Source organism: Oryx dammah, unplaced genomic scaffold (assembly GCF_014754425.2).
Source record: "Oryx dammah isolate SB20612 unplaced genomic scaffold, SCBI_Odam_1.1 HiC_scaffold_24, whole genome shotgun sequence".
NCBI lineage: Eukaryota > Metazoa > Chordata > Mammalia > Artiodactyla > Bovidae > Oryx > Oryx dammah.
Window position 1 is genome coordinate 18,337,502 of NW_024070208.1, and position 24,803 is coordinate 18,362,304.

General features: G+C 36.2%; 1 protein-coding gene across 1 annotated transcript in view; it reads left to right on the top strand.

Annotated features, from left to right (window-relative positions):
- Positions 1-24,803, top strand: part of RB1 (RB transcriptional corepressor 1) — a 119,029-nt gene that overhangs the window by 60,943 nt on the left and 33,283 nt on the right. The window contains exon 17 of the mRNA XM_040266921.1: positions 619-815. Coding sequence (XP_040122855.1) covers positions 619-815 — 197 coding nt within the window. The remainder of the gene's footprint in view (positions 1-618; positions 816-24,803) is intronic.

Here is a 24,803-nt window from a genome sequence, read left to right on the forward strand (position 1 = left end):
TGGTTATGAGACCAAAGGTTGGAACTAAAATCTGCCAGATAAATGGAACAGAGGCACCAATAGTGGTTTTTTAAAATACAATTTTCAACATGTATTATTACTTTGCAAATAATCTTGCGACTGTCAAAAAAGTTTTGTTTGTAAAAAACAAAAGAAAAAAATTTTCTAAGGATACAAATATATTACATAACTAATATAACCAAGAAATGCACAATTGAAACAGATTTTTCTAACCAAATTATCAAAATCTAAACAATCACTTCCCCTCTTTATCAACGATTAATGAGACAGTTAAAATGGATATGCCAGTGCATTACTGGTTGGATGTTAAGCCTGTCCCTGATACAAGTTTAGAATATTTAAACCTTTGAAAATTTGATATAAGCTATGAGCCTTCTGTCTAAAAGAGACATACATGCATATGCCCTCAGACTTGGGAAGCCTATTTCCTAGGAGTCTGTGGACTCCAGAATAAGAAATTCTGTTTTAAATAAAGTTTTTTTGTTTAGTCTTTCTAGTGTGTTTTAATTTTTTGTTTAATAAAACCTTTGAACTGAAAAATAATGTAATTCAAGACTTTCTGTTTCATTCCTAAGTTATGTTTCTCTTCATTTTTAGGAAGTATGTCTCAGAGCCTGGATACTGGGACAGATCTATCCTTCCCATGGATTCTGAATGTATTTAACTTAAAAGCTTTTGATTTTTACAAAGTGATTGAAAGTTTCATCAAAGCAGAAGCCAACCTGACCAGAGAAATGATTAAACATTTAGAACGATGTGAACATCGAATCATGGAGTCCCTTGCATGGCTCTCAGTAAGTAACTAGCTAAAATAGTTAAAGATATTCATATGCATATGGATAACAGTTATCTGTTAGCGAGATATATTTGTTAAAATTTACCTCGAGCAAATATGCAATTTAATGATTTCCAAGTAGAGCCCAAGAATCAAGTGGAATATTATCAATAGAATGGTGTCTTTGAGCTCTCCAGACTATCTCATATAGGAATTTATTATGAATTGCTTTTCTTAAAGCTTGGCACTTAAAACAAAGCAGAATTCTTTAAAGTATTTGGGAACTTTATTTAAAGTAGGAGTGTCATGTTTGAAAATTTAAATGTCTGGTCTTAAATTTCAACAGAATAATTTAAAAAAAATTGACAGGCTATTGAGATGATTTAAAAGTACAAATTTTTATTTCAATTTAATTTGATTTTTTTTGTCCCATTGTTAAAGATAATCTAAAGTCTACACAGGTGTAGTTATTGCTTATAGCATTGTATAGGCAAAAAGAATATTCTAGGTAGTCTATTTATAGCATATAAGCTATTGATAAAGCTTTATTTAAAGAAAGGTTATATTTCCTATGTAGTAATAATAAAACATTTATATGAAGTACTTCTGTTATGCTCTTTAAATCTTCATAGTTGGGCAATACTTTGTTAATCATCAGGTTTGTAGATTGATATACAGTTGGTTTCTTTTGAAACTGTTGCATGCTAAACTTACATCTTTTCATTTATATCAGCATATAGAAATAACAGTGAAAAAATTAAGGCTTTAGTTATATTAGAATCTTAATCTTCATGTAAACATAGTTTTAAATTTTTTTATATTTTAAAAATGTAATGGCTAAGAGATAACTTGTTTCTTCGTGCTTTTCTTGTATTGCCGTATAGACAGAGGATAGAAAAGGAGAGAAGTAGGGGAAGTTGATAGACATTGTATTGCTATGATTGAATTGGGTAAGTCTTTTATACAAAAGCTTCTGCTTTGTAAAAAAAGGAGTAGTTAGGAGAAAACTCAGAATCTGGGAGTTCAGTGAAAGTAGCAAAAATAAATACATAGATCAATAAACAAAATAAATAGAGTACTTTTCAGAGAGTGCCATGCCCGCTTTTCCTAGAAATTGAAATCAAGACATTACTGTATCATCTGAAAGTGACTATTCTTATTTCTTTTAGAGAACTTTATTTCTATCGATACACATCTGCTATATGCCTTGCATTGAGGTAGATATTGTGAGGATATAGAAAAGACACGAGCTCTGAAAATTATAGAGGAAGTAGTAGAAATTTACTGTTGAAAATTGCTTGTGTTCAAGCCTGTTTAGTTCAGTTACTGGTATTCTAGGATTCTAAACAATATTCCTTTATTTTTGAGAATTTTTGGAGGAAAAGTAACATGTACAAAGTCTGGTCAAGGGTACAGTTTTTTAATAATGAGTAGTGTGGACTTTATAAGCCTCTGAATTTAAATTCTAACTTTGGTATTTCTAGGGGATGAGATTATAGACTACTTTTAGTGTTTGAATTTTTTAAAAATCAATACATACTGCTGTTTTAATCATAAACAGAACAGAGTGGTGGTGGGTAACTATGAACATAAGTCATGCCACACAACATAATATGTGAGTCTTTCCTGTGAGAATAATTAACACTTCAGAGAGTGGGCATACCATAGATAAGTTTGAGCTTTCACAGACTGTAGGATTTTTTCTTTATTGAAGTATAACGTATATACAGAAAAGCATATATCACAAGTTGTACTAAAAAGGATTTTTTACAAATAGAATGTACCCACATTGCTAACATATAGATCAAGAATTAGAGCAGTTCAGCATACCTGTGATACCAAAATCCAGATCAAGAATCAGAGCAAACCTGCTTGGTTTTTTGTTTCTGTATTACAGTCAGAATCTCTCACTGAACTGAGGATATTTATGAGAACATACTCACAGGGAAACATCAAGTGAGATGCTACTTACTTTACTCGTTGGTAATTTAATGAAAGAAAGAACATAATTTTATTTTTAATGGTTACATGGGAAAAGGATTGAGTACCTTTACTGCACAGTCTTGAGAAATACTAAATCAAGAATAGAATAACTTTAAGAAGACATAAGCACACTTCTGTTTTTTTTTTCATCCCAGAGAGATTAACAGGCAATATATGAATATAAAATGCTAAATAATCTATTGAAAAACATAGTGAAATCTTGTCCTCTGGAAATCTGGAAGATTAGGGGTGGTTTAAAATGAACCATGCCTAAGCATTGGGCCAAATGACTTACAGACGTTTAGGCCTCTTAAATCTGTTAAGCAGTTTATCATGCCAGTAGATGATGAGGTGAGATTTGGATATTTTACTTTCAGTATATTCAGACTGTGTTAGATTTTTTCAGTAAAATCTTTGTAAACCGAAATAGACCAGGTAGTTTATTCTCTAAATGGTCTTTTTTGTGGACTTCTGTGGATTTTTCCTCTTGATCTACACACATGTGTGGCTACCTTAACACTGTTTCTCTCACAGCCACCAGAGAAATTTTTTATAAATGCAGAACAACTCTCATGATTCTAATTCCTCAGATGAAAAATCTTTTGTAAGGAATCTGTACCTCTGGTAATATGGAGGGAGACCATACCATATGACTCCTCACAAAAAAATACAACTATAAAACCTGTGCACACTCAGTTGTGCCTGACTCTTTGAGACCCCATGGACTTTTGAGACACCATGGACTGTAGCCCACAAGGCTCCTCTGTCCATTAGATTTTCCAGACAAAAATACTGGATGGATTGCCATTTCCTTCTTCAAGGGATCTTCCTGACCCAGGGCTGGAACCCATAGCTTCTGTGTCTCCTGATTTGCAGGCAGATTCTCTTCCACTGAGCTACCAAAGGAATCGCCTGAAGTCACTGACCTTTTAGAGCAGACAGCTGAGTTAAGAAATGGAGTAAGGGCGCTGTGGGTTAAGAAATGGAGTAAGGGTGTTGTGGGTTAAGAAATGGAGTAAGAGTGTTGTGGGCCTGGGTAGGAAGCTTTTAGCCTGGGGCTGGGAGGTATTGGGGGAAGCGAAATGGCTGTCTGAGGAGGCCTTACAAATAGCTGTGAAAAGAAGAGTCACAAAGCAAAGGAGAAAAGGAAATATACCCATTTGAATGCAGAGTTCCAAAGAATAGCAAGGAGAGATAAGAAAGCCTTCCTCAGCGATCAGTGCAAAGAAATAGAGGAAAACAACAGAATGGGAAAGACTTCGATATCTCTTCAAGAAAATTAGAGATACCAAGGGAACATTTCATGCAAAGATGAGCTCAATAAAGGACAGAAATGGTGTGGACCTAACATTAGCAGAAGATATCAAGAAGAGGTGGCAAAAATACACAGAAGAACTGTACAAAAGGGATCTTCACGACCCAGATAATCACAAAGAAGTGATCACTCACACTCACCTACAGCCGGACATCCTGGAATGTGAAATCAGGTGGGCCTTAGGAAGCATCACTACAAACAAAGCTAGTGGAAGTGATGGAATTCCAGTTGAGCTATTTCAAATCTTAAAAGATGATGCTGTGAAAGTGCTGCACTCAATATGTCAGCAAATTTGGAAAGCTCAGCAGTGGCCACACGACTGGAAACGGTCAGTTTTCGTTCCAATCCCAAAGAAAGGCAATGCCAAAGAAAGCTCAAACTACCGCACAATGGCACTTATCTCACATGCTAGTAAAGTAATGCTCAAAATTCTCCAAGCCAGGCTTCAACAATACATGAACCCTGAACCTCCAGATGTTCAAGCTGGTTTTAGAAAAGGCAGAGGAACCAGAGATCAAATTGCCAACATCTCCTGGATTGTTGAAAAAGCAAGAGAGTTCCAGAAAAACATCTATTTCTGCTTTATTGACTGCCAAAGCCTTTGACTATGTGGATCACAATAAACTGTGGAAAATTCTGAAAGAGATGGGAATACCAGATCACCTGACCTGCCTCTTGAGAAATCTGTATGCAGGTCAGGAAGCAACAGTTAGAACTGGACATGGAACAACAGACTGGTTCCAAATAGGAAAAGGAGTACGTCAAGGCTATGTATTGTCACCTTGCTTATTTAACATATATGCAGAGTACATCATGAAAAATGCTGGGCTGGATGAAGCACAAGCTGGAATAAAGATTGCCAGGAGGAATATCAATAACTCAGATATGCAGATGATACCACCCTTATGGCAGAAAGTGAAGAAGAACTAAAGAGCCTCTTGATGAAAGTGAAAGAGGAGAGTGACAAAGTTGGCTTAAAGCTCAACATTCAGAAAATGAAGATCATGGCATCTGGTCCCATTACTTCATGGGAAATAGATGGGGAAACAGTCGAAACAGTGGCTGACTTTATTTTTCTCGGCTCCAAAATCACTGTGGATGGTGATTGCAGCCATGAAATTAAAAGACGTTTGCCCCTTGGAAGAAAAGTTATGACAAACCTAAACAGCATATTGAAAAGCAGAGACATTACTTTGCCAACAAAGGTCCATCTAGTCAAGGCTATGGTTTTTCCAGTAGTCATATATGGATGGGAGAGTTGGACTGTAATGAAAGCTGAGCACCGAAGAATTGATGCTTTTGACCTGTGGTGTTGGAGAAGACTCTTGAGAGTCCCTTGGACTGCAAGGAGATCCAGCCAGTCCATCCTGGGTGTTCACTGGAGGGACTGATGCTGAAGCTGAAACTCCAGTACTTTGGCCACCTAATGCGGAAAGCTGACTCATTTGAAAAGACCCTGATGCTGGGAGGAATTGGGGGCAGGAGGAGAAGGAGACGACAGAGGATGAGATGGTTGGATGGCATCACCAACACAATGGACGTAGATTTGGGTGGACTCCAGGAGTTGGTGATGGACAGGGAGGCCTGGCGTGCTGCGATTCATGAGGTCACAAGGAGTCAGACAGGACTGAGTGACTGAACTGAACTGAACTGAACTGAGTGCCAGTGGGAAAATCTCAGGCTTTCTGACTAGGGAAACTGGAAAATTGAAACAACCATGGACTGTTGCCTGCCAGGCTCCTCTGTCCATGGAATTCTCCAGGCAAAGTTACTGGTGTGGGTTGCCATTCTTCTCTCTGGGGGATCTTCCTGACACAGAGATTAAACCTGGCTCTCCTGAATTGCAGGCAGACTCTTTACTGACTGAGCCACCAGCAAAGCCTGTCTCAAAGTGGCTTTCAGTTCACTTCAGTTCAGTCGCTCAGTCGTGTCCTACTCTTTGCGACCCCATGAATCGCAGCACGCCAGGCCTCCCTGTCCATCACCAACTCCTGGAGTTCACTCAGACTCACGTCCATTGAGTCCGTGATGCCATCCAGCCATCTCATCCTCTGTCGTCCCCTTCTCCTCCTGCCCCAATCTCTCCCAGCATCAGAGTTTTTTCCAATGAGTCAACTCTTCGCATGGCGTGGCCAAAGTACTGGAGTTTCAGCTTTAGCATCATTCCTTCCAAAGAAATCCCAGGGCTGATCTCCTTCAGAATGGACTGGTTAGATCTCCTTGCAGTCCAAGGGACTCTCAAGAGTCTTCTCCAACACCACAGTTCAAAAGTATCAATTCTTCGGCACTCAGTCTTCTTCACAGTCCAACTCTCACATCCACACATGACTACTGGAAAAACCATAGCCTTGACTAGACGGACCTTAGATGGCAAAGTAATGTCTCTGCTTTTGAATATGCTATCTAGGTTGGTCATAACTTTTCTTCCAAGGAGTAAGCGTCTTTTAATTTCATGGCTGCAGCCACCATCTACAGTGATTTAGAGCCCCCCCAAAATAAAGTCTGACACTGTTTCCACTGTTTCCCCATCTATTTCCCATGAAGTGATGGGACCGGATGCCATGATCTTAGTTTTCTGAATGTTGAGCTTTAAGCCAACTTTTCTACTCTCCTCTTTCACTTTCATCAAGAGGCTTTTGAGTTCCTCTTCACTTTCTGCCATAAGGGTGGTGTCATCTGCATATCTGAGGTTATTGATATTTCTCCCTGCAATCTTGATTCCAGCTTGTGTTTCTTCCAGCCCAGCGTTTCTCATGATGTACTCTGCATAGAAGTTAAATAAGCAGGGTGACAATATACAGCCTTGACGTACTCCTTTTCCTATTTGGAACCAGCCTGTTGTTCCGTGTCCATTTCTAACTGCCGCTTCCTGACCTGCATACAGATTTCTCAAGAGGCAGGTCAGGTGGTCTGGTATTCCCATCTCTTTCAGAATTTTCCACAGTTGATTGTGATCCACACAAAGGCTTTGGCATAGTCAATAAAGCAGAAATAGATATTTTTCTGGAACTCTCTTGCTTTTTCCATGATCCAGCAGATGTTGGCAATTTGATCTCTGGTTCCTCTGCCTTTTCTAAAACCAGCTTGAGGCAAAAGATGTGACTTGAAACAGAAGCTGCTGGTGAATAAACAGTTTACAACTCAAGTTCAGTAAAAATAATTACCTGCTTTAAGACAAACAATACTCATTTGAGAAAAATAGCAGAATCCAGAATCTTTATAACTTAAACATTTATGGTGTTCAGAATACAGTTCTATAATTACCCAGCTTACAGAGAGGGTCAAAGGAATCAAATGTATGTTTTTAGTGTGGGAATTTTAAGTAAATATTTGATGATTACAAGGCTTCTTTTAGAAGCTTTGTCTCTTCCTTTTTTCTTATCAGCTGTTTAAAGTATGGTCTGTGATCCCCTGGTGATCCCAGAAAACATTTTAGGGGAGCTGCAATGTGAAAGCTATTTTCATATTACCATTAAGATGTTATTTCTTTTTTTCACTCTGTTGACATTTATGCCAATGACATTTATTCCAAAACTTTTGGAACCTTTGCACCGGATTACAGCAGTAGCATCAAAGCATTTGTGTTTGGTTTGTTTTTTTTTAACTTTTTATTTTGTGTTTGGGTATAGCTGATTAACAATGTTGTAGTAGTTTCTGGTGAACAGCGAAGGGGTTCTGGTGATCAGCCACATATATACTTGTATGCTTTCTGCCCCTAAGTCCCCTCCCCTCCAGGCTTGTGGTCAGTGTATTCTTCACCACCACAAACTCTCAGTTAAAAAAGAAACAACGTAAAACATGCCTGTTTTCATTTAATAACATCACTGATGAGCCAGTTAAAAGTATTTATTTTATATAATCTGTATTCTCAAGTACAGTGTGGTTGAAAGCAACTAATGATAAACGTTGCCAGTGATAAGTTTTGAGTTCTCAAGGGAAAATTAGAATTTTGATAGTCTTGTATTCACTGTAAGCAGAATAGCTTCCCAATACATCAAAGACTTTTCTGATGAATTCAGTGGTAGTGTTAGTAAATGTGATTGTTTAACATTACATAAAGAGATTCATCAGCATTGTAAGATCTATGCATCATGCTATAAAATCATACGTGAGTAAGAAGTTTATTCAGAGTTTAAGGTCTTTGATAGATCAATGGTTTTTAAGGTCTAAGAATGTGAAGTTTAACTCATGAATTAAAATTCATGAAAATTAAGATTAAAAATTCAATGAAAATTAAAATTCATGAAAATTTCTTCCAATTTCACATTGCAATTAACCTTTAAGAAACTACTGCTTGTTGAGTTTTAGGGTAGTGTCAAAAAAGAATATCCTTTATTATCTGAAAAGTCTATTAAAATACTCCTCCTTTTTTCAACTACATGTTGTGTGAGGCCAGATATTCTTATACTTCAAACAGACAACACATTTCAATGAAGGAAATACAGAAGCAGATATGAGAATTCAGGTCTGTTGTATAGGCTAGATATTAAAAGGATTTGCAGGATTGTAAAGCTCTGCCACTGTTTTAATTTTTTGTTTATTTAGGGAAATAGAGTTAGGCTCCATGAAAATGTTAGCTCTGTTAACATGTAGCAAGCTTCAGTTCACTTCAGGTCAGTCGCTCAGGCACATCTGATTCTTTGCAGCGCTGGACTGCAGCATGCCAGGCCTCCCTGTCCATCACCAACTCCTAGAGCTTACTCAAACTCATGTCCATAGCAAGCTTATTTTGGTTATTTCAGATAAATTGCATTCTTAAAATTTTTTCAGTTTTAAGTATACTTGAGTTCAGTTCGGTCACTCAGTTGTATCCGACTCTTTGCGACCCCATGAACTGCAGCACGCCAGGCCTCCCTGTCCATCACCAACTCCTGGAGTTCATTCAAACTCACGTCCAGTGATGCCATCCAGCCATCTCATCCTCTGTCGTCCCCTTCTCCTCCTACCCCCAATCCCTCCCAGCATCAGGGTCTTTTCCAATGAGTTAACTCTTCACACGAGGTGGCCAAGATATTGGAGTTTCAGCTTCAGCATCAGTCCTTCCAATGAACACCCAGGACGGATCTCCTTTAGGATGTACTGGTTGGATCTCCTTGCAGTCCAAGGGACTCTCAAGAGTCTTCTCCGACACCACAGTTCAAAAGCATCAATTCTTTGGCACTCAGCTTTCTTCACAGTCCAATTCTCACATTCATACATGACTACTGGAAAAACCATAGCCTTGACTAGATGGACCTTTGTTGGCAAAGTAATGTCTCTGCTTTTTGATATGCTATCTAGGTTGGTCACAACTTTTCTTCCAAGGAGCAAGTGTCTTTTAATTTCATGGCTGCAGTCACCATCTGCAATGATTTTAGAGTCCCCCAAAAGAAAGTCTGACACTGTTTCCACTGTTTTCCCATTTCCCATGAAGTGATGGGACCAGATGCCATGATCTTAGTTTTCTTAATTAACTTTAAATTAAGATTTAATTATTAACACAGTAATATTGCATGCGTAGTAAGTCATTTCAGTCATGTCCAACATTTTGTGACTCTATGGACTGTAACCCACCAGGGTCTTCTGTCCAAGGGGCTCTCAAATATCGATAGACACACTCACTTGAACAAAAATTTCTGGGTCCTCAATAATTTAAGAATGTTAAAAGATGCTGAGTCCAAAATATTTTGAGAATACTTTCCTTATATTCTGTTCTTGATTCAGATGTCTCTGTTTACTATTACTCACACATCCATGTTTGTCTGTGCCTGTCTCTGAGTCTTTGTTCACTTCATAGGTCCACCTGAAATACTTTGCCCTTTTTATTTACCAGATTTTCAGGTCTACTTCCACTTTGCCTTTAGAGACCATCCTAAGTCTATAGTCATTCTTTCCTCCTTTGCAGTCTTACAGTGTTGATCAATACTACTTCCTGGTCATTTATAAACTTTGTATGTTATTACATGTGTGTGTTTCATTTTAAATGAGTTAATGTATGGGAAAAGCACTTGGAACAGCATCTCTGGCTTTGTATTATAAGATATGGCAGTTAATTACACAAGTGAGAATGAAGGACAGAGAAAGGGTCGACTTATGACATTAAGGTAGTGTCACTCATTAAAGATAGCTGGAAGTGAATGAGATTTCCTTGGAGGTGAAATTTGATTATGTTGAGTTTGAATTGCTTGTAGACCATCAAGTACAGGTGTCGAGAGGCAGTTGGGTATGTGTGTCTGGAGTTTAGGAAAGAAATTCTAGGCCAGGAACAGAAACCTGAGAGCTGCTGGCACAAATATAATAACAGAAATTACCACCTTTTATTGACAGTTTATCTTGTGTCACCCACACTATGGTGAGTACTTATCTCATTTGACTTTTATAATAATCCATGAGGTATTATTATTCTAAATGAGGGAAAAAATGCTTAGAGAAGTTTAATAACTTACCCTAAACCATATAAGCTAAACAGCAGAGCTTATGGCTCAAACACAGGTCTCTCTGGCTCCAAAACTATAAATCCCTGTGTTTTACCAAATGACTAAAGTTTAGGAAATAGAATAAAGTCACTTAATAGGAGAGTGTAGTACAAAAAGAGAATGTAATTTAGGACAGAATCCTAAGGAGCACCAACAGTTAAGGGGTAGACAGAAAACAGAAGCCTACAAAAGAGATCAAATTAAGGAATCCTCCTGTCACTAAGGAGAAATATCAGAAATGGTGTCATAAAGAGAGAATGAAAAGGTCTGAGTGCTTGCTATTTCAGATACTGTGGGAGAAGTCAGTAGCAACTGAAGAGTGGCTATTAGTTTCGGCAACAAGGAAGCCGCTGGTGAAGGTAGCAAGGACTGTCAGAAGTGATATGGGAGCAGGAGTCCATCTCAGTGGAATTTGGCTGAGTTATGAGTGAGAGATAACATGGAGACAGTGGTTATAAATAGTTTCTACAAGTTTTATCTGTAAAGGGAAGTATAGCTGGAGGTATGTGAGGCAGCAGGATAATTATTTTTCAAGATGGGAAAGGAAGGATTAAATGTTGATATAAATGAGTTATCTATTGCTGAATGGCACATTAGTGGCTTAAAACAATCACTTTATTTTGCTTATGATTCTGTGGGTCAGGAATCTGGGAAGAGCTAGACTGGACAGTTCCTCCCAGACCATGCGGTGTCAGCTGGGGTCTGGGGCAAGATTCACTTCTAAAATGTTTCTTAGAAGTCTGGTACCTTGCTCCTGTCTGGTATGTGCTGACCTCTCCCTCCCTTTGTTTTTTTTTTTTTCCCCCTCCTCATCTTATCCTCCTGAGTTCTCATATGAGAAACTGTGCATCTCATAGCATTCGACTGAAGCAACTTAGCAGCAACAGCAGCAGCATAGCATTTTTGGTTTTATAGTAGTTGCCCTTCTTACAGAGCAGCCCTTTATCTCGTTTTAAGCAATTTGATTAAGATGTGCCTTAATTCAGTTTTTTTCCTGTTTCTCTTGCTTGGCGTTCTACTTTGAAATGTGGCCTTATACATTGCATCAAATCTGGGTCCGTTATTTTCTCAAAATGTTTTTGTTGACTCCTCTCACCCCTTCCTGCAGGGATTCTGGTCACACATGTATTAGGTCACTTAAAATTGTCCCTGATGCTCCGGTTGCTGTCCCAGACGTTTTGTTTCTGTTTCACTTGAAATTGTTTCTATTTCACTTGAAATTGTTTCTGTTACACCTATGTCTTCAAGTTCATTAATTTTTTTCTTCTGAAATGTCTTATTTGCTGTTAATTCCATCTACTGGGCTTTAATCTTAGGTATTAGATTTTTCATCTCTAGAATCTGATTTGAATCCTATTCTAAATCATTCATATCTCTCTTCAGTATGTCTGTGCTTTCCTTTACATTCAACATCTGGAATATAGTTATAATACTTATTTTAAAGTCCCTGTCCACTAATTCTAACATCTATATCTTTTTAGTACTGTCTATTGACTGATACTTCTCTTTTGAAGGGTCTTTTTTTTGAGGGGGCTGCTGCTTGGTAACTTTTTATTGGATGCCAGGCCTTGTGAATTTCTACCTTAGTGGTCCTGGATATTTTCATATTCCTTTCACTATTCTTGTGTCTTGGGACACAGTTTAGTTACTTGGAAGCGTTTGATCCTTTAAAGGCTTTTCTTTTTTCTAGACAAAGCCAGTCTTTAATCTTATGACTAATTTTTCCCCACTCTTGAGGCAATCCCCTTCTAGGTGCCCTACCTGATGTCTCATACATTACAAGGTTTTTCCAGACTGGCTGGTGGCAATCAGAACTCTTCTTGGCCCTGTTACAGCTCCTGGAATGGTTCTGCTTCTTCTCATGCTTCTTTTTTTGGCCTCCAGTAGTTTGCAGGCGGTGATCAGGACTGGGGTAAAGACCGAGAGTAACTCTCTGCAGACTCCTGGAGCGCTCTCTTTGCAACTCTCTCTTTTCTGTGTAAGTCTGTCCTCTGCTACTCTGTCCTGCTAATTTTCCTAATTTCTCTGTCTTGAATTCTCAATTCTGTTTCTTCAACCAGGGAGACCACTGAGGTCTATTTCAGTTTCTCCTCCCTGACTTGTAACCTGGGAACTCTCCAGGCAAAGGTGGAGCTTAAGCATTTGCTTTTTTTCTCCCCAGGAATTACTGTCTTATATTGCTTGTTCTATTACTAGCCTGTACTCAGTGTCTGAAAACTATTATTTATGTTGTTTGATTTTGTAGTTAAGACAAATCTGGTCTCTGTTCCTTTATCACAGCCAAAAGAGTTATGTATAGTATTTAGTGATTGATAAAGATTTTTGAATATGTATACTTAAAGAATATTTAGGGTTTCATTTCTATTTTCCTGTATTAAATGCATCATATCTTCTGAATAATAGTATTTCGGAGGATACTTATTATATGGAGAACGTAGAAGTATTAGTAATTAATTGTTGTATTAAATTTTAATAAGTCATAAGAAAGCTGAGCTTCCTCTAAATACTATCAAATATAGCTGACTCATTAAATTGGATTCTATTGTGTGTGTGTGCTTTTTTTATTTTTTTTGTTGTCACTACACATCAGCAAGTTTCTTCATTCAGTTGCAAAAATATTGGACCAGAGCACTTCTATATAAGAAAAGATTAAAAATGTTTCCTTTTTTATTATTTTTCCAAAATTTAAATGAAGGCCTCTTTTATACATCAGTACAGTTGCAATGAATAGCTTTTATTTTTAGAGTCCTGATTTAATGACACACTTGTAAACAAATTTTTAAGCTTCTTTGGTATTCTTTTGAAATGTCAAACTTGACAGGAAATGAACACAAAAGGGAGAAAAGCCTGTGGCTCTGAAAAAGCCAAAAAGGATATCTGTTGTGTATTTGGATGGTAGATCATTAACCTCTGGTGCACTTTGCACAATGGTTTTAGTATTTACCATTAGACGTTAGTTTTTTTCAAAAGTTATATTTTACAAAGAGCAGTGTCTCAGGAAGGCAAACGAATTGTAAGATAATGATTAAGCTGTATTTAACACTTAAAAAAAAAAGGATGGTGAGGTAATATGATGTCATATACTATATTTATACAGCAACCATGCTACTGTAATGAAAAATGCTTTATGTTGGGTTTTTTTAAAGCTCCTCATGAGTTTTTTTTTTAAGCAAGCATATATTTATCTTTTATCCAGCAAAACATTTTAGTTTTTAAAAATCTGATTCTTTCTGAAAACATCACTGTGGTTTTATAATGTTTCTCATTCTGACCCAGCATACTCCTAATTTCTTGCCCTTAATTCCCATGGTTAAGTAGGCGCTTTCAAGTGATTTAGAATATTTGACTTTACCTTTCAAAGCTAAAATTATTTTATTTTGTTCTACATACACCTTTGCTTCCCAATATTTGTATTTTTACATTTTACTATTCAGGTCATCGAGGCTTGAATAGTGAACATTTTTTTCTTCTTTTTCTCTGTAGTTTTATAGAGTCTTGTAATATAAAATGTTGTTGTTCAATCACCAAGTCGTGTGCAACTCTTTGCGACTCCATGGACTGCAGCACGTCAGGCTTTCCTGTCCCTCACCGTTTCTTGGAGTTTGCCCAAGTTCATGTCCATTGAATCAGTGATACCATCCAACCATGTCATTGTCTGTTGCCCTCTTCTCCTTCTGCCTTCAGTTTTTCCCAGCATCAGGGTCTTTTCCAGTGAGTCAACTGTCTACATCAGGTGGCCAAAGTATTGGAGCTTTAGCTTCAGCATCTGTCCTTCCACAAGATTATTCACGGTTGATTTCCTTTAGGATTGACTGGTTTTCTTGCTTTCCAAGGGACTCTCAAGAGTCTTCTCTAAGAAGTTCTCTAACCACAGTTCAAAAGCATCAGTTAAAGTTGATCAGTAATTATAAATACAAAAACCAAAAAAAAAAATTACCATGTGTCATATTTATTTAGTATGTTAATTATCTATTTTCATTTACATTTTTCTAGATCATATCATTACCTTCTTACCTTGAACATACTACTATAGACTCCTGCCTGGTCTCCCAGCTTTGGGACTACCCTACATTCTATAGTTTGGTGCTGAGTGAATATTCTTAAATGCTTTTTCATGCAATGTTCCTGTTCAGAAACCCACAGTAGCTCCCATTGCCATTAGATAAATGCAGCCTTTTTACTCTGGTTGTGATAATTGGACCCTGCATTACCTTTCTAGCCTTCTGCTATTCTTTAAGCACTCCCTATGTTTATTGTTGTTTTGGTTTGTTTTTCTTAATTTTTTTTATTGGAGTATCCTTCCTTTGCAACATGGTGAAACACTGTGTTCAGAGAGTTCTTTGATCTCTGGAGCAAACCACACTGACATAGTGAGAGTGAGTATGGCCTAACGTGGGAATCAGAAGACCTGACATTTAGAGCCTGCCTCTTCCACGTATAAGTTAATGTTTCTGTCTTAGTTTCTTGCTTTGTAAATTGAGACAGACCAAAAAGATTTTAGTATTTCTAGCTCAAATATTTTATGATTCTACAAAACTATTTAAATATTAAGAATTATTTGCCACTGCTGAAGGTGTGCCACTTCTTTAGATTGCTTTACAATGTATAAAATGTTGAAGAAACATTTTTCAAAAAAGGATAACAGAGAGGTCTCATTTCCTTGCTCTCCTTTACCTCAGTTTTTCCCAATTCTCTTTGGATCGTATCTGATATTTATATATCAGTTATTTGAAAGGAATTGTACTTGCGCCAGCGAGGTATCTAATGACATGGGAAATAGCCCCTACCCTTAAAGAGGCTTGGAACCTATAGGAAAGTAAATCATTGTGATATACTGTGAAATAAGATAAGCCATGAGGGTCAAAGGAGGGAGTAATCAATTGTAAAGTGGATGGGAAAAAACAAACTGGTTGTGGAAATGTGGAAAGATATTTGGGGGAAAATTATGGACCACATTGGCAATGGTACATGAGTCCTGATTTAAGACTAGTAAATTAGTCTCAAAAGTCTGTTTTTAATCTCTTTAAAAGTGAAGAGCTAGCTCTCTTGGTAAATGAGATATTGTACAAAAGTGAATGTACAAGATAATTTTGTTGTTGTCATTCAGTCGCTAAGTCGTGTCTGACTCTTTGCAACCCCATGGATTGCGGCACACCAAGCTTCCCTGTCCTTCACTATCTCCTGGAGTTTGCACAGATTCATGTCCATTGAGTCAGTGATGTCATCCAACCATCTCATCCTCTGTTGCTCCCTTTTCCTTATGCCCTCAATCTTTCCCAGCATCAGGGTCTTTTCCAGTGAGTCAGTTCTTCCAATCAGGTGGCCGAAGTAGAGTTCAACTTTAGCATTAGTCCTTCCAATGAATATTCAGGGTTGAATTTTTTTTATGCACTACTTAAAAATAAAATATATGTGTGTATATGTGTGCATGTGTGTAAACACACAGGTTTTTTGAGGGAAATAATTTTGAAAGAATATATATGCTTTCTTGTCTGCTTCGGCAGAGTTTATTTAAAGTAATTTTACTTTTTGAGCTAGGGACATCATTATAGACATTACTATATTATTCATGGGTGAGAGTGCCCATTTGCTTCTGGAAAATATTGTGCTCTTTACCCAGTGTTTTAATTTTTTTTTCCTGCCTTCCCCCTCCCTTTTCTTGTGAATTATTCTGTATTTCTCACAATTTCAGATTCTGTCAGTCCGTGATGCCTGTTTTCTCTAACTTGCTTTCCTGAGCTAATTAAATCAGTATGTTCTGTTGTAAATGCCCTTTGTACTTTGGGGTTTTTGGCACAGTTGATATTGATAATGTTCTTTTCTTCCTTCTAGGCAGAGGATTATTTTCTTAGTAGTATTTTTCAAACTTTACTACACATGGAGATCTTATTAAAATAAATTTTCTTATCACGTGGTTCTAGGGCAGGACTTGAGATTCAGCATTTCTTACAGGCCCCCAGGTGCTTCTGACGTTGCTAGCCCATGGACCACTCTTTACAGTGGCCAAATCCTAGATGACTTTACATGATTTTGACTTTAAAGTGAAGTACTCTCTTGGTTCTTTACACTGACTCCACAAAGTAGATATAGGCGTGAATCTAATTTCCCATATGAGGAGGAACCTAGGAATCTGTGTCCCAGCTAGCAGCTCATTAGCCATAGATGGAAGGTAGCTAATACTCCTTGACTAGTTGCACTGTGCTGTGCACCAAAAGTATTTGTCTAATTTAATTTTCATAATCATCCTGTGATGTTGTTAATACTGTTTTCATTTTTCAAAAGTGGAAGCAGGCTCAGGAAGGTTAAGCAGTTTGTCTAGAGTCACCCACTTGGCATATGAACCCAGACTGGTTTGATTCCAAATTTCGTGTTAGTCTAGTAAAGTTCTCCTTTCATTGTGCCACATTATTTCTGTTTATTCATTCACACTGTTTTTATTACCACTGTAGCATGTAGTCCAGCACAGAAGACAGTATAAAATTTTATTCTAAATGAAAAAACTAGCATGTACGTTTTTTATCTTGAGTAACAAGATGACTGTTCTGCCCTGGAGCTGGTTGGTACTGGAAACGGGAGAAAATGCAGCCCTTTGTGAGGCACTCCTTTGTGTGGTGTACTGTCACTGTTGATCTACTAGATTCCTCAGGAAGAAAAGATTAGAAGACTTTCCAAAGGGAGAAAACTCGATTTTAAAAGAAGTTACTGTGCATCTGTATGTTCCATTTATATAACTCTCTGAATGATATTTTAATATAGTAATATAAGTATTTTTAAAACCTGTAATTGTATATGTAGTTTAGGGTTGAGAAAATTAGATATTTGAATCAATTCTCAGGGAGATTGAAGGGAAGGGTGAGAATGAGGTGAAATGGAAAACTAGATCTCTTTTTATAGATTGAAATGTTAAAACTGAGTTCTTTCTGAGTTTTAAAAGAAAAATTTCAGGTATGCCTAACATCTTCTGTAAGAATGAAAAAAATGTAAAGTCCAAGAATGAAAAATAAAGGAAGGCAATATCTTATAAATAAAATATTTCATAGGGACCTTGTGTTCTACTAGTAAAGTAGTCTAGAGAGAAGTTAAAAAAAAAATACAGATATACAGAAAAAGCACAAAAATAAGGATAGTAACTTAGTTCATATGGACAATTATCCACTGAAATGCAAATAAGTGATTGCTTTATAAAGCTCTAAGTAAGCTCAATTTAATAAAATAACTTTTCTTCATAATTGAACCATTGAAGAAGCAGTGAGGCATTAAGTGGTTTTTTTATGTGGTTCTTCATATGTTAAAAAACTACAAACAGAAAACCCAAAGAAACTGAGATAGATAGCTGTTATAAATTGTTCCACATCTTCTGTATTGAATGTTTATGTGGACCTGAGTTCTTGATCCAGATCTGTTTATGGTTTTAAACGTAAAATTTTTTCCATCTCTGGACCTTTGTTCAAGTGCCGTCTTGTCTCGAGCCCGGGGCTTGACTCCTCAGTGTGTTCTTTTCTGTATGCACTTGTCTCTTTTTTAATCTTTGGAACACCCTGACACACATGAGAAATTGCTCGAGTTCACTGTGGAGGAAAAGTATTCATGACTTGTCCATTCATGTCTCCCTTCCCCTCCCCCATCATCCATATGACACATTTTCCTTGTTCATGAATTGGCACAAAGGACTAAAGAAATTCAGGAACATAAAAATCTCAAACTCAGAAATGTCCCTTAGGTAGCTCATAGAGACTTGCTATAGGAAGCAGTGCTTGTAAGAAGCTCATCACTAGGTTCTTTGGAATCTGATCATCATGCAGACCTACATCAAAATGACCCTCACTTATGCATATTACATTCCAGTGTAGAAGTGACAGTAGGTGACATTCAACACTGTTAAAAGTGCCGAAATGTGTTCACTCATTTACGTCGGACAAATGTATGAAGATAGATACTCTCGTTATCACCGCTTCATGGATGAAAAATCAGAGGCACAGAGAAATTAAGAACGTTTCCCCTATCCAGAAAACTAAGTTGATAGCAGAGCTAGAATTTTGACTCAAACTGGCTTGGTCCCAGAGACGGTACTTTCAACCTTTGTGCTGCCTCGTGGTGTATATTAATTTACCACCAGGTGTATGCACTATTGGGATTAGTTTCTTTATTCGTGTTTTATCTGTGTTTGTGTCACTGTGCTATAGCAGATCCTTCTGTCTGGGTTTTGGCGTCACCATATCCCATTTAATCTTCCCAGAAGATAAACATTGCTGTTCCTGTTTTACAGACAAGGAAAATCTGAGGTTCATTCAGAGATGCCATGTAACATGCTTGGTGTGATTCTCAGCAAGTTATGTGTCTGTAGCTCAGACTGTATTTTCCTCATTTGTAAAATGGGCGTGATAATACTTATCAGGGTTGCCATGAGGAATAAATGTACATTTATGAGAATGGTACCTTTTAGAAACATCACAATTAATCATTAGTGTCTTTTAGTTCATTTTCTCTACTATACAGTGATTTCCTAAGAACAGAGGACTGAGAACACAGTTAAACAGTATTGGATCTGTTTGTCCTGGCTTACAAGTGTGTAGAAATTTTCTCTTCTGATGTACCTCTGTCTCTCTCACTGCCTTCTCAGAATGGAGTAAGTTCAGGGGAAGAGAGGTGTAACTGAACTCCAGCATTGTTAAATGTGGGCAGCGTTCTCTGTTATACTGTTACACTGCCGTTGGAATTTGTTGTGGTGCTTTAGTTGTGAATCATGTCACTAATTACCCTGAGGTCAGTGTTCATTAGTCAAGTACAAACAAGAGAAATGGCAATTGTAAAAGAATAGCTTGGAAATATCCTCTTTACTTAACCTATTGAAATGGAGGCACTTGTACTCTTGTTCAGAGAGTGTCTTCTATAAAGTCATGATGTTAGAAAATTACCTGAATATAGTCCAAGAATTTTCAGTCTCTAACTGTAACAGTGAGGAAGGACTCTGGAATCTGGACATGCAAGGAACAAAAAAAAAGAAGTATCTTATGAAATCTCAGTTCTATTTAATATAGTTTCTGAATTCCTCCAGCAAAATCAGAAGCTGTTATTAATAGTGAGTTTAATAAAATTTTAGAACCACTCTCGGGCAATTGTTCTTAAACACTGTAAGTTCAGTTACTTTCAATTATACAATAGAACCAACTTTCTGACATCTATCTTTTCCAGATTTTTATGTCATGTTTTAGAAATGAAACTGTCACAGCTAGTCTGTTTTAAAATGCATTCAAGTGGCCTTTGCATATGTGGCTTTATTAATTTGAATATTGGTTCTTAGTATTTAGTGCTACTGTCAGAAATAGACAGATATCAAAGGTATTTTTGGTGTCTTCCTGTACGTGCTAGATTTAGAACATGATAAGAAAAGTTAGAATAGGAAACAGCTGTATTTTGTGTCTCACTCTTTGCCAAAAAAAAAATTTTATTGTTTTTGCTCAGTTTCAGCCTCCATTAAGTTACAACAGATAATTTCTCTTTAAGATTTTTATTATACTCTTTAAGAATTCTCAAAGACTAACATACTGCACTGTGAATATGTGTATATGTGTTGTAATTTATTCAACCAATTTTGTGCTTGGACATTAGGGAGTTTTCAGTGTTTTCCAGTTTCAAACAGTACCGCATCCTGTACACATATACATTTTTATATTATTGAAAATGTGTCTTCAAGGTAAGTACCTAGAAATCAGAACGCTGGGGTAAAGGGTAGGAGTGAGTGAGTGTGTGTGTATGTGTGTGTGTGTGTGTGTGTGTGCGTGCACCAAATTCCCACCCATTAGCGTTACACCATTTTGTTTCCCACCAGCAGTATATGAATGTTATCAATTTCTCCGCAGGGCTGCTAACTTAATTTTCCCAAGTAACACACATTAAAATAGTCTTCCTACTCATCATCACCATCATTTCAAAAAGAAAGCAGTTTAATAAGGGGGAAAGGACATAGAGAATCTCTTTAAATTTAAATGAAAATGAAATAAATATAGCTCCTTTTGTGATTGTTTTTTTCTTTTTCCTGAAGTTAAATGCATCTCTTCACTATAATCAGAGGGATGGGAGTTTTTTGAAATGCATGCTCGTGTCTTTCCTTCTACTTGGAATCCTTCAGCGCGCCCCCCACCTCCTCAGAGCTTGCCATGGCTGTATCATGGCTTATGAGGGATCTCAGCCCTCCATCTCCAGACCCTGTGGATTTGGTCTAATCTTTTCAACATACCAGGTTCTCTCCAAGGAGGCCTTTGCATCTGCTACTCCCTTTACCACCATTAAAGGAGTAGACAAGTTAAAAAAAAAATTTACCTGACTCTACCTTAACTTGTTATGTGACCTTATGAAGTTACTTGGCCTTTTACTTCTTCCGTTTCTTCTACCTAAGATAAAGAAGTTGTATAAATGACCCCTGGACTCTTTCAGTTTTAAATTATGAATTTCCCACCAGTCATTTTGATAGGAAGATAATGAAACTCAACACATTCACCCTATGACTAATAACTGTAACTTGGCTGTAAAAGCACATATTTGTTTCTCATTCTATTTTATTTCCATAGGTTATTCCTATTTTTATTTAGGTAAAATTGGTATATAACATTATATAAATTTCATGTGTGTACCACTGCAGTCTGACAGCTGTATACACTATAAAGAGATCATCACCAAAAACCATTGATCCCCATACAATAGACGCCCTTCACCAGTTCACCTACCCCTCAGCCCCTATGTTCTAGTAATCACTATCTGTTCTCAGTATCTACAAGTTTTTTTTTTTTGATTCTACACAAGTGAAATCATTTGGTATTTATCTTTTTTTCATCTGACTTATTTCATTTAGCATAATGCCTCCTGGATCTATCTATCCATGTTGTTGAAAATGGCAAGGTTTTTTTTAACAGATATATAACAGACTATTCATTCATCTGATGATGGGCTGTTAGGTGGTTTCCATATCTTGGCTATTAAAAATAATGATACAATGACCATAGGAATGTATATATCTTTTCTAGTTAATGTTTTCATATTCTTCAAATAAATACTCAGAAGCGGAACAGCTAGATCATATGGTAGTTCTATTCATAATTTTTCGAGGCATCTCATGCTGCTTTCCATAGTTGTACCAATTTACATTCCCACCAGCACTGTGGGAGGGTTCTCTTTTCTTCTCATATTCACCAACACTGTTAGTCCTTCTCTTCTTGAGAATAGTCCTTCTAACAGGTATGAAGTAATATCTCATTGTTGTTTTAATTAGTGATGTTGAATATATTTTCACATTCCTGCTGGCCATAAATATTCCAATTATTTTCAAAAAGTATTGGTTGAATCTATATAAGTAAAGCAAATTTTGAGTTTGAAAACCATTCATTAAATTTGTGAATTATCTCTGCTTCTGGGGTCCTGTATCTTGAATTCTGTTTTGGCCACTGCTTTTAGCACTGGTAATTTTGTTCCCCTTTAAGGAGTTACTGAAATAAATCTTTTTAAGAGATGGAAGGAGAAAGACTTGTTAGAAAAGTTTGCCTGGAGTTAATTTCATATTCTTTTATTATCCTGGATTATTGCCCTGTTTAAGTGATATTCTTTGTACTTTTATAAAATTGACGGTCAAAAAAATTGGTGGCAGACGTCATGAAAAAAATGAAGAAAGAGATAAAAGAAATTTAAGAACTAGTGATTTTAGGATAGTGTAATGTTGACCTCTGGAAAATGTTTCTATTTAAGGAATATTGTTGATCATTAAATACTCTGGTTGATTAAATATGTTCTGTGTCTTTACATTTATCCATTCATTCTTTTAATTTTGGAGTTTTATTTTTTAGAAGTCATATTATAAGTGGATTATTTGGTTTTCAAGACAGCTCAAAAGAACTTTTAAAAAATAATTTCCCTTAGGATTTCCTTAAGATTCATCTACTAGTAGGCACTGTTTATAAAATGTTATATATATAAGGGTCATATCTTCCCTCATTTGTGATATCTGGGGTTGGATGTGGCATGCAGTTATTAAAAAGTTCTTGAGTGTTGGGAGATAGTAAAGATTAGTCCACAGGGCAGGAGTAACTTAATACAGTGACGAAAGACTGGGTACCTTGTTCATCAGAGGTCTAAAATTGCAGTTGCCTCAGATTCTTGCTAGCTGCATACCAGTTATAAGTTAAATGTTTCTCAGTTGGGTTTATGAAATTTGCTGATGTTCCATTTTCTATTCCTCAAATGAGTCACTAATTCTTTAAATACCAATCCCATAATTAAGGTTTATACGTCAGGTTGACTCTCAGTATTTTGAATGTAGGATATGAAGATAAAACTCCTTGATAAAGTAATGCCTTAAGTTTCTTTTAATTTTCTGTGGATTTAATACATATATTTTCATACATTCTTTTGGTAAACTAGCTACTTGGTTGATTTTCTTAGAAAAGATCACTTCTAAGTTCGAAATCCTTAGGATGCTGGAAAGTGGTTTTACACACTTAAAAACTTTTCATCTTACTTCTTTTACTTTAATACAGAAAGGAAGATTAGGTAAATCATCTACTCTTTTATAAAGATGTAAAAAACAGTGGGCAGTTTTGGGGGAGGGAGGGGCTAGTATTGTCATTCTAAGGAAACAAAAAGTAAATTCTGAGTTTTCTTAATACAGATTTTCTGGGTAAAAGGGAAAGAGATAACCCTCTGAATGTATAATTTACTTAAAAATGCAAAACCAGCAGAGAAGAATAACTTTTGTACCCTCTTTGTCCTTGTAGTTAAGATTTACCTAGGATTTGAAGTTGTAGTTGAGGAAAACTAATATTTGTCTGTTATGTATTCAAGAAGAGTCTTACAAATTTTTTGATTCATCTTCCTGTTGACAAGCAGGCAACAAAAATTTCTCCAGTAGTAACAACTATCTGATGACTATTTTTGCTTATATTTTAAAATAATATCCATGCTTTTGAATTCTTGCTCAGATACTTAATCCAAGAAAACTTCTTTGAAATCTGTTACAAGCTCTGCACCTTTCTTCTGTATTATTAAATTGTTAGTTGCTTTCCAACTCAAAAATGTATGTTTAGAGTGCTAAATATATTTGTGGTTTTTTTTTTTTTCCTGAAGAATGGTATCAAATAAAGGCACTTCAGGGTCAATTGAAGAAAACATCTTTACAACATATATACTTCTCTTGGGAATTAAAAAGAGCTATGTTTAATTTCTTCACTAGTTTTCTTTTTAAAGGATTTATTTTGTTTTAGGTTCATTTAAAGGAGACTATCACTTACTAGCAAGAAAATCCTCCACTGTTATTTTTTTTGAAATGAGTTTTGATATGAGCTTACTTCTGTGATTTATTTGAAACCATTGCAGCTCAAACCCAGAGAACAGCAAAATTCAAACTTAAACCTTAAAGAGTGTTTTGTTTATCCAAATTTGTATTCAGGACTTGAAAGATTGAAAATGTGAAAATCAGATAGATTGAATGCTAATAAATAATTTTTTTAGTTAACTTTGGAAAACTGCTTGAATTTGGGGAATAAAAGATATGTTGGAAAATGAAAGCATTTCAGTGTAGATAGTGCGTCATATCTAAATTTTAGCTTTACGCGATACCTTATTTATGTTTAGTAAAATGAAAATGTAATTGTACTTAGTTATGTGACCCTCTAGTTTTGCTGCTTTTTATGGAAGGACCTGTGTCCTTACTTCACAAGTTATTTTGACATACAATAACATCTTGTCTACCTGAAATAATATTGTTCAGCTATTCAATATTTGACTTAACAGCCTTGCAATTTAAAGAAAGATGGATCAAGGCCTCAAAAGTTCAGAAAGATAATGATTGTAAACCTAGAATTCTATATGGAGAAAAGTACTAATTGACTGTAAAGGGAAAATACAAATTTCTAGACATTTAAAAATTTGTTTGGCTTAAATAATCAAAACATATGTACTGATCACTGTCTAAGTGTCAAGTATTATATGTTATTTCTCTGATCTAAAATACTTAAAAAACAAGTTACTTATTGTGACATAAATATGCCTTTAAAATATACCTGTAGTAGTATTTTTTAAAATTTACTTAGCAAAATAACATTTTGTTAGTTTCCACAACATACATTGTTTTTAAATTGAGTGCTGTTAAATGCAGAAAACGAACCAAAAGTGTAATTTTAAAGTATACTATTCTATATATACAGTCTCTGCTTTTTATAAATTGCATACCAAGACAAAATCCTAAATATTACCTGTCAGTGTAACTGCT